Here is an 11,794-nt window from a genome sequence, read left to right as displayed (position 1 = left end):
TCCGAGAAAGAGGCGAAACATAATCAACTTGAATTCGGGACAGCTATTCGAAATCTTAGTGAGAGACTAGATTTATTATCTCATGTTTGCTTTTCGTGAAGAAATACCAATGGAAGTGGAAGGTTTCTTCAAACAACAAGGAGCTGGGTCAATTATTCAATCAAATGATATTGAGCATGTTTCCCATCTTTTCTTGAGAAACAAGCAGGCTAAGGTTTGAAATACATGTAGAAAGAAAACCTCTTTGACAATTTGTTCAATTGATGAATATAATCTGAGTTGTCATTTTTCGAACGAAGAAGAAAAAAAAATTCTATTATTCGAAATCAAAATTGAACCTGATAAATGACATTTGCAATACCTATACAGTATTTACACATTAGGATAAATATCCTACAATAAAAATTTCTATTTTTTTTATATACAATTTGTGAATAATTCATACATAAGATATTGATTCTATAACCTAGAACAACCATAATTTGTATCTTAATGGCTCTGATACCAATTGAAAGAAATTCATAGTGATTACTCAAATAATGAATAATATAAGATAAAATATTATAGTATGTTCGAGCAAAGTTTAGAAAGAATTGCGTACCCGGAATCAATTAGGGATCCATTCTTATTGATCTTGAACAATGTGAGAGAAGACTACTCTCTTCCTGGTAGAAGGTGAAAAGGCAGAAGACAGAAATGTTTTTTGCTATGTGAACTGACTAATAGGATACCAGTTCTATATCCTTACTAGTAAAGACCAGAGACCTCTCAACAGGCTACTAAAAGTCCAACCCATCACAGAGCATTCATCAAAAACTCAATATGTATTACCCATAAATTAATAATAATAATAATAATAATAATGTGCAATATAATTAATATTAACATATTTATTAATTAATATTAATCTATAATAATAATAATAAAATAGAGAAATAATTATATAAATATAACAAAAGAAGCCGCAAATTTCTCAAATTCTCAATGCATTATTTGGCATGGAAACAACACTTCAATCATGAAGTATCTCTCACTAAAAAAAAAAAAAAAAAACCATTGATCATTGATCAAAGCAAGTATCGTATCTCTAGGACATGGTCCAGTTAAAGTGAAGATGATAGACAATAAAACAATTCCATTGCGGTCAAATTACTCCCAACCAAATTGTATATGCATATGTATGACCCAATTGAATACGATTTCAGTAGTAAAGAGAAATCCAATTGACAAAATTCTATATTTAGGAAACATGATATTGAAAAACATCAACTTTCTCAGGATATAAGATATAAAAAGAGGAGAAAACAAGGGAGAGAGCATGAGAGCAAAGGTACGGATAAGTTATCGAATTTGATGTTGACTTGGACAAGGTCTGGACATAATTTGACTTTGTTGGATTTGTCATCAATGACTTAAGTAAGAAGGGTTTTCTACGAAGGGCAGTGCTGATCCAAGAATATCATCATTAAATGTTTGTTATGGTGAATACATAAATAAAATATGAGAAGAGATAAATGATGAGATTTAGTGGAGAAGATATATTTCAGAGAAGTTACAAATAAATTGAGATGAAAATAACAACGGAAAGAGTAAATCATGGTTCAACAAAAAGGAGTAGCAACTTTTGCATGTCAAGAGCGTGTAACTCACGAAGGCATGAGAGAAAAGAAATTAAGTGAAAGTAAATTAGAGCGAGCGTACAACTAACGGAGGCTTCACATCACATAGATTTATTCCAATTTAATATATACAAGGTGATGTTTTATTTAATTAATCAATTGAGAGGAAACAACACCAAAAAAAAAATCAATTGAGAGGAAAAGAATTAGTAACTTTGGTTGAGTATGTTTTAACTATAAGACTAAAGAGAGGTTAAGTTTTAAAGATTATTATCTTTCCTTTGATCAGTTTTCATTTTATTTTCATGTACGCATTTGTGCTTTAAAGTCCAAAAAAATTAGAGGAAGGGGAAATTAGTGTTATATTTGTCTTTTAGTGTTTATTTAAGTAAGGGTAAGTGAGAAACCTTATTAAAGGTGTGAGATTATATGTTGGGTATTGATATTGGCCTTCAATCCTATCTCTGTTGTATGCTACATTAGGGATTTTCTCCAAATGCGACTATTTTGTCTCTTGTTCTTCTTACTCAATTTTCATGACATGAATTACTTTAATGTAAGATTAATTACATGATTTATCTTGTATTGTATGATTTGAGATTCTTATGAGTTTTTATGGAAAATCCTTTGGGAACTTGTTGTAATAGTTGTGTGAAGATATTGGTTTATATATGTAAATTGAGTAAATATGGAGTGTCAATGGTATGTTATAGAGCATTCTTATCGATTGAATTGTGTCTTTTGTGAATTGACATGTGACTCGTAATTCTAAGTTTTTCTGCTATGCATGTTGTTTTTAATACGATGTTAAGTGCCACTTGGGGTGCATTAGACATCGTCGAAGCAGAGAGCAAATATTGTTCTTGAAGTCTCCAACGTCGAGCGTGGGATGACCTTCGTTGGACACAAAAGCTCCAAGGGGTGTGAGATGACTCACATCATGTATGGACACCCTAGAGGGTTCTCGATGGTGTTCTCATTAGGTGCAAACACACAATCACGTTGCGTGCAACCTAGATAGAGAACAATGTGGATCTCTAGTTGACTCATGTTAGACGCAATGCATGTGCTGCTTGGCACTGTCCTACCTAAGAACCTTTTATTGTTCTTTTGTTGATTTCCATGTATAACTCGTATATTGTGATGTTGTTGTGAATGTGAAATGATATCTATATATGAATATATGAACCTAAAATGATGAGTAATGTGATATGAGAAAGATGTAAAATGTGAAACTATGATTTCATGGGAATGTAATGCATTGAATTTGTTTAATATGCATCATTTACATAAAATGTGTTTTTGGGGTATACTATAGAATACACCATCAGGAAAGATCACTTGTGTAAAAGCTTGGCGACCAACCTTAGAGATAACATATATTGGGAAGTCTCACTCTTGCCCATATCTTGAGCAACTTAGCTATCTCAAGTAGATCCTGGTAGTATGTTCTCCTAGTAAGAGTGTGACTTGACATGTACTCATAAGCTACTCCACTTGTATTACTAGTAGTAATGCACAAATGTGATATTTTTATTGACGTTACATACATGATAAAATGTAGTCTATGTCCATTGCATAATGTATTGTAATGTTATATGTTATTATTTATTATGCTATGAATGAAACAAGTGTGATGATAATATTTTCTATGGATGAAGTTCTAGTAAAGGGTTGTCTCTAGCTTGCCTCGTTCAGAGCTTCTGTCGTAGTTGTTTTAAGTGAAATCTAGCTCGCGCAGAGCGAGCGACTCATTTGCTTAAGTGAGCTATTATGTGCTTCCAAGGGTAGCATTTGACTTGTTTCGCTTAAAGCTCTCGTTGTAGTTGTTCTAAGTGAACTCTGGCTTGCTTAAAGCGAGTAACTCAATCGCTTAAGCAAGCTATTATGTGCATCTAGGAGTAGCCTCTGTATAAACTAGCTCAAAGCGAGTAGTTGATTGATTAAAGTGAATTCTTTTAAAAAGATTCGCTCATAGTGCATCTGGTTGATCTTGGAATGATCTTGGGTTTTTTTTGTTATTTTATAATTTGTAGTTTCTAATTTCCTTTCTCCATGTGTTACATCCTAACAAAGAAATTATTAAAAATACCTAAGATTAAGCAATTTCATCCTAAATTAAAATTAACTTTAAATGCATATTTGTGATTTAAAACAAGATTTTGAAGTATAAAATATATTTAATAATTATCTAAATTAAATAAAAAAAATATTAAAATATTTAATCATTTTCAAAAATTTCAACCATGTTGTCAAGTGGAAGAAAAATATTAGTATTTCAGCATTATAAACTTATAACTCGGTTGCGTGGTACATTAATTATTAATCCACTATGCAAGCCAGTACTGTACGATTAATTAAAGAATTGTTTTGGCTCTTGGATGTTGCTGGTTCATGGGTTGTTGAAAAATAAAAATATTTTAAGCGAAAAAAGAAAAAAAAATTATAACATATACCATGTGGCCTAGGGGATAGAAACAAAAACATATTTTATATAATTGATTGATGATAAGAACTACAATATTAAATCAAATCAAATCGTATTGAATTACTCTGCATATCGTACTCTAATTATCATTAAAAAGTTATAATTAACTATAGCCGGCAATCTTGAACCCTTCCCAAAGGTAGTTGACTAAAAATTGTTAACAATGTTTCTCTTTATTTATTTATTTTTTCAATTTTTGTTTTAAATCTCTAGAAGGTGCAGGATGCCAGCCATGATGTCAAACGAAAGAAACCTATTTAGTAATTCAATATTATAAATAACAGAGGTTGGTAGAATGTGACATTTATTATTATGGAATTCACTATATATGAAAAGCAAGTGCATATGGTTAATTAAGTGATCAGTGGGAACAAAAGTTGACTTAGCAACAAGTGTTTTGCATTCCGATCTGTGGTGAGTTTCTGACAACAACTATGGCGGAATCATTTCTCTTCAGCATCGCAGAGTCACTCATGGTAAAGCTTGCTTCTCGGGCTTACGAAGAAGCTTCTCAGGTGCTGGGTGTATATGATGAACTCAAAGAGTTTAACGGAACTCTCTCAATAGTGAAGGCTGTGCTGTTAGATGCTGACCAAAAGCAGGAGCAGAATCATGAATTGCAAGAATGGCTGAAGCAGATCAAACGTGTCTTCTACGATGCTGAAGATGTGTTGGATGAATTTGAGTGCCAAACACTACGAAAGCAAGTGGTCAAAACTCATGGTACCACCAAAGACAAGGTAGGTCACTTCTTCTCAAGCTCTAATCCACTTGTTTTTCGTTATAGGATGGCTCACAAAATTAAAGATATCAGCAAGAGGCTTGACAAGGTTGCAGCTGATAGGCATAAGTTTGGCCTTCAAATAATTCATGTTGACACACGTGTTGTGCATACGAGAGAATTGACACACTCTCGTGTGGTTAATTCAGATGTTATAGGAAGAGAACAAGATAAAGAAAAGATTATAAAGCTTTTAATGCAGGAGAATTCTAATGATGATGATAAAAGTCTATCTGTTATCCCCATCATGGGGATGGGAGGCTTGGGAAAGACAACACTTGCAAAGATTGTGTTCAATGATGAGAGAACAATTGATTATTTCTCATTGAAAATGTGGGTGTGTGTTTCTGATGACTTTGATATTAAGCAACTAATTATCAAAATCATCAATTCTGCTGTTGATTTTGTTTCTCCTGATGCTCCTCCTCTCCAACAAAATTTAAATATGTTGGATCTGGAGCAACTGCAAAGTCAACTGATAAACAAACTTGTCGGTCAAAGATTTTTACTTGTCTTAGATGATGTATGGAACGATGACCGTGTTAAATGGATTGAATTGAGAAATTTCATACAAGTAGGTGCAGCAGGAAGTAAAATTTTAGTGACTACACGAAGTCAAACAATTGCTTTCATGATGGGAACTGTTCCCGCTCACATTTTAGAAGGTCTTTCCCCAGAAGATTCATTATCTTTATTTGTCAAATGGGCATTTAAAGAAGGAGAAGAGGAAAAACATACTCATTTAGTAAATATTGGGAGAGAAATTGTGAAAAGATGTAAAGGGGTTCCATTGGCTGTGAGAACATTAGGGAGTTCACTATTTTCGAAAGTTGGGACAAATGAGTGGGAAAATGTGAGAGATAGTGAAATTTGGAATATTCCACAGAAAAAAGGTGACATTTTACCTGCACTTAAATTAAGTTATGATCTCATGCCTTCCTATTTGAGGCAATGCTTTGCATTGTTTTCCCTTTACCCAAAGGATTATCAATTTTCTAATATGGGGTTAACTGGGCTTTGGTCAGCACTTGGCCTCCTTGCTTCACAGAACAAGAATAGGACACCGGAAGATGTTGCCAATCAATATTTGTATGAATTGTTGTCAAAATCTTTTCTTCAAGATTTTTATGACCTTGGCACTCTTTTTTTATTTAAAATACATGATTTGGTGCATGATCTTGCTCTATTTATTGCAAAGGATGAGTGTCTATTTATAAATTCTCCCAATCAAAATATTCCTGACAATGTTCGACATCTATCTTTTGCTGAGTACAATTTAGTTGATAATTTACTCACCACAAAATCAGTGGTTGTGAGAAGCATATTGTTTCCAAATGGTGCAATAGGAGCCAACATTGAGGCTATGCTAAATATTTGTTTGTCAAAGTTCAAATGCTTGCGAGTTTTAGATTTAAGTTGTTCCACATGCAAAACTTTGCCTCGTTCCATTGGCAAGTTAAAACACTTGAGATATTTCAGCATTGCGAATAATCACAATATTAAAAGTCTCCCCAACTCTATTTGCAAGCTCCAACATTTACAAGCTTTGGACCTTAGTGGATGCACGGAGCTGGAAGCATTGCCCAAAGGATTAAGAAAATTGATCAATCTGCTAGTTTTGGAGATAACCACAAAGCAATCTATTCTTCCCGACAATGAGATTGCCAACTTGAGCATGCTTACATATTTGACTATTAATTCAAGCCAAAATGTGGAGTCTATCTTTGGAGGTGTGAAATTCCCTGCTCTTAAAACATTAGCTCTTTGTGATTGTCCAAGTCTAAAGTCTTTGCCACTAAATGTTGAAAAAATTCCTAATTTAGAAACTTTGTTAATCAAAGATTGTGGTAATTTGGACTTGGATCCTTGGAAGGACAACCATGAAGAACAAAACAGCAATTTGAAGTTAAGATATGTTCAATTTGTGGATTTACCACAACTGGTGGTCTTGCCTCAATGGCTTCAAGAAACTATCAACTCATTACAGTTATTATCTATTTCAAACTGCAACAATCTTGAAATGCTTCCAGAGTGGTTGTCAACTCTAACTAATTTGAAAACACTCAGTATAATGGGTTGTCCAAAACTTCTATCTCTCCCAGATAACATTCATCACCTCACCACACTTGAATTTTTGAAGATTGAAGGTTGCCGTGAATTAAGTAGAAAATATCAGCCCTATGTTGGAGAGTTTTGGTTCAAATTATCACATATTAAAAAAGTTTTCATTGAAGAACCATAAGAAATAAATGGAGAGAAAGAAGAAAAGGAAGAGTAAGACGAAGAGGAATGTTTTAATGAAATAGAGATGAATTGAAGCCTTGTTTTACTTATTTCTTATAATGGGGGTGTTTTCTATTATGTAGACTATTGTTCTTGATGGTTTTCTTAATTTGTTTTGAACTTTTCGTGAGTATATTATTAAGTTCACATCAAATTGTACTTGGATTTTTGTTTGGTGTATTTAGAATTATATTTCTTTTTTCTTTCGTGAAAATAAATTTGAGATTTTAGAAAGTATTATCAAACTCGACTAGGTCCAATAGTTGGAATGGTGTGATCAGGAGCTGAAACTTACACTAATTTGATTTAAGCATCAGATCATATATGTAATTAAGTTGATGTTAACTACTTAAATTGGTTAAAAATTCAATTCAACTGATTAAAACCCATGTCGGACAAATATAACAAACCTTAACACATATTTTGTGTGACAAAAAAATTGGATACTTGGCATTAGGCAAATGTCAAACCCATATCCTTTGGGTTTTTGAGGGAATGAAATATCTTGACAATAGCGATGCTTTGTTGACATCATATAACAAAAATAGTTTTTATACTATATTGTTAATATAAAAGATATATTTAATAATATATGATTCATATGAATTAACTAATGATTTATTCGTTCAAGTACTGACTCAATTTTTGAATCGAGTCGATATCAATTTGGTTTTGATATGTGTTTCTAAGTAAAATATTTCAATTTAGAACTTTTGAGATAGTTGTGTAATATTGTTTATTTTTAAAAATTTTAATTGCGGTGGCTTTTTTTCCTTTCATTTATATTGATATGCGTAATTTCACGTTTTTCATTTATATTGATATTGAGATTTTTTTATGTTAGAATCTAGATGGTGATTTTATCATATATTCAATAAATTGGACTCATGATGAAGATAGCGTTTATGTTTTTTCCGCACTTTTGAACATATAATTGTTTAGGTTTAAATAGTTCGTAGGCCTTGTAATTTTAAAAGCGATTCTCTTTTGCACATCCCAACTCGTCACTTTAAAACATTAAGCATGGAGTTATAACAATTGATTAAAAAAACGTAGTATTGAGATTGTGATAAGATACAGATAACAAACTATTAAGTAATTAAACTATATTGATTTTCCAATATAACGGCTATATCTCTATATTTAATCTTTGAATGTGCACCTTTCACCGTAGAGTATCACTTCCTCTCTTCCACTTGCTGTTGAGATTAAGAAGTGTGCTATAAATATACTCTCTAACACATTTTTTCACACATTCATTTTCATTAATTAGAATTAATTAAAAACTATAAAATTAGAAGAGAAAGAGAGATTAAATAAGATGTAAGCCTTATCAAATTTTATATTTTTTTTAACAATTTTTAATCAATTAAAAGAAATATATTTAAGAGAGTGTGTTTAGGAGTGTATTATTAATATTTTTACCTATACTTGAGGAATTATTACGTCTTAAATAATTAAATAATTGATAGAAGAGTGGTGAGGCATAATTACAAATTAATTTTGTTGCAAACAAGTTTTTAACTTAAGGTAGTGGTTTTTCTTGTTCAATTGCTTGGAAGTGATGAGGTGTTCCAACTCCTAACTCCCATTTGTGTCATCAAGGTTACTATCATAGATTTGTAGTTAGATACTATTATATTGGATAGTACAAGTTCAATAGACTCGTCTGATGAGAAACGGTGTTTTATGTGGGAGAGACTGAGCTTCTATGTTGGATACTTGATTTATCAATTAATGTTGCAACACAAGTAATAAGGGAAAGGGGAACGATCCTCTTGCTTATAACAATCTATATATAATATAAATTTGTTTATTTGGATAAATTTCTCTAAAAATATTTTTTTTTAAAAAATAAGAAGAATAAGTTAAATAAGTTTTTGTATAAACTAAAACTAACTTATGCATAAACACAACTTAATTTATAATTTTTTGAAAAATTATGAAAGAATTTTTACAAATTAGTTTATTCATAAGTTAATTTTAACTTAAGAAAAAACTTATTTCATTTTTTTCCTATTATCTTTCGTCTAAAATATTTCTAGAAAAATTTATCTAAATATGTTCTTATGTTGACAATTAGTTCATAAATTCTACAGTGCACGAGAATATGAATATATTAATTAATATAAATTTATTTTTAAATACATAAATTAATTTTTAACTCGACAATAAGTTATAATGGATAAAAATAAAATTTAAGACCAACATATATAGCATAAATTTGATTTTTTTTTTTTAGTGAGAAGTGGATCCGTTAAGCTAAAGAAATAGATTCAACTCAGAAAAACATTTGAAATTTTGAGACTCTTCAAATTCCTTAAATTTTGCCTTCTTGATTTTGGTCTTTTAATAACTCATGACTATTTTGAACAAAATGTTATTCATGAGGAACAAAAGTTGGTAGTTGAAATATTATTTAAAAAGAAATACTATGTAAACATAATACAAACTCAAGGAAGAGAAACACTATAACAAAAAGATGGGCTTAGGTTGCAATTGTAGGTTTCCATGCTTATCAATCAAAGTAGTTCTCAAATCATTACTATCACATCTATCTTTTGCTCTATACATGCAATCCATCATTGATGAAGCATGAAACCTTGCTTAAGAATCTTTCCCTTGAACTCTCCTTGCTATCCCCAATAGTAAAGGGTCGACAACAAATACAACTCATTATGCATAGGCAACATAACAAACAACCCTTCCCACAAAAACTATTTTAAATCTCAATTTCACCCCTTCAATTACATTCCCAATATATTATCGTAACATTCTCATCTTCATTTCACTACCCATAACAACCAATGTTATACACAAAAAAACAAATTATAAAAGTAGCAACAATTACAACAGTAACCTAATATTTTGATAACCTCAAATGTGATCTCAAATCACACAATCCACAAAAACTCAATAAAATGACTAAATAGTTTACAACCTCAAATTCAACAAAGCAAACCCAAACATTGCATTCAATGCCCTACAAGAGTAAGCAATTCAACAACATATGACAAGATCATATTTTACTACACCAATGTCATTCAATTATGAAATAAACAAGCATATGAAGCACATGAAATCACACCACATCATATGCAAACACCTCAATTAATGTTTTGTTACACATTCCCTTATAAAGATCTCCTACAACACATAAGCAGTCTAAGTGGCTTAACCCTAACGAATCAACTAATCATTTTCACACCATACCAACTTGATAGATCGAAAACTGAATTGGGATACCAATTCCTACCACATGATTTCTTGAATATCATCACTAAAATTAGGAAAGTTCAATACCATTGTTAGACATAGTATAGCTTGGATTTAAGCCTACCACGATATTGACATGCATTAACCAAGTTTCTTATGGGATTAACTTGTTAACTATCCTCGCAACACCACACATCTCTCCCATAAGAAATTAAGGGTTGTAGTCCTCAACTTCGTACCTTACTCCAACATCAACTAAGAATTTAAAGGAGACTCACCAATCCACTCCAAGAGTTAACACCTACTAAAGGAAGGTTTTTCAACAATTGAACTTATAGAGCATCATATAAATATCCACATAATGAGATATTTAACTTTCGAAATCAACCTTTCCTCTAATCTTAAGTCAATCAACATGCCTAAATGTCTATAACATTGTAAGCATCACTCCTCAAATAATGCATCAACACAACATGCCTAAATGCCTAAAGCACTCTTAGCATCAATGCCTCAACAATCATCTATATGCATTACCCTGGGTCAATGGATATATATCTAACAACATTCATCAATTTACAGCATGCTAATGCATCTCAACCATGTCAACCATACAATCATCTATATATATCATCTCAGGTTAATATACATAGAACATGCATAGCCAATCAACATATAACATGCAATAAATTTACATGAAATATTCATGTTCACCATTTTAATCATTCAGACAACACATTTTTACAAGACAATTCGTGCCTGACGCTTTCTAACCTACATTAATGCTATTGAGGCAGGGTGTTCATTGCCTCGCCCACGTTCGATGCCACAAAACTCATGCCCAACATGAATTAGGTAAAGACCCTTGGGCCCTCACGCCTAGCCTGACAAAGTCTCACACTTGGCCTTAATCCAACCCGAGACGATTCTCTCTCCTCATGTTCGGCACCACCAATTTTGCACCTAGCATGAGCAAGATAGAGGCCCCCTGGTTGAAGCCACGCCCAATGCCTACAAGGTGCGGTCAGTGCAACGATGATTTTTGCGCATAGAATACTCATGAATTTGCTCAATGCCACCTTAAATCTAGGATTCTTCAACATGCAACACCACATATCATTCATATACCTCAATAAAACTTATTCCACACAAAAATGTCAACATGCAACAAAAAAAGAAATCAAATCATCAAAATTACAAACCTTAAGCTCAAAGCACCCAAAACCCACTCCCTTCATCATACTATTCGAGAACTTCAACAACACCACAACATTTTTTATGAAAACCAACAACATGCAACTCAACCAAAGCATCATCAAGTCATTCTTAGCTTCCCTAGAGGAAAAAAGGAAGAACTAGTTGTGAGCTTTTGAACTCTAAGAAACCCCGCACCACGTCTTTACAAGGATA

The 11,794-nt window shown here is 32.1% G+C and overlaps 1 protein-coding gene across 1 annotated transcript; it reads left to right on the top strand.

The window, feature by feature from the left end:
- The first annotated feature begins 4,420 nt into the window (after positions 1-4,420).
- Positions 4,421-7,351, top strand: LOC109811472 (putative disease resistance protein RGA1). Its single transcript, XM_020375232.3, has one exon. The coding sequence runs from the start codon at positions 4,542-4,544 to the stop codon at positions 7,128-7,130; it is 2,589 nt and encodes an 862-aa protein (XP_020230821.1). The 5' UTR covers positions 4,421-4,541; the 3' UTR covers positions 7,131-7,351.
- The last annotated feature ends 4,443 nt before the right edge of the window (positions 7,352-11,794 follow it).

Source organism: Cajanus cajan, chromosome 6 (genome assembly GCF_000230855.2).
Source record: "Cajanus cajan strain Asha chromosome 6, NIPB_CcT2T_4, whole genome shotgun sequence".
In the NCBI taxonomy this organism is placed as follows: domain Eukaryota; kingdom Viridiplantae; phylum Streptophyta; class Magnoliopsida; order Fabales; family Fabaceae; genus Cajanus; species Cajanus cajan.
The sequence above is the reverse complement of the archived record's forward strand: the minus strand, read 5'-3'. Positions and strand labels throughout refer to the sequence as shown.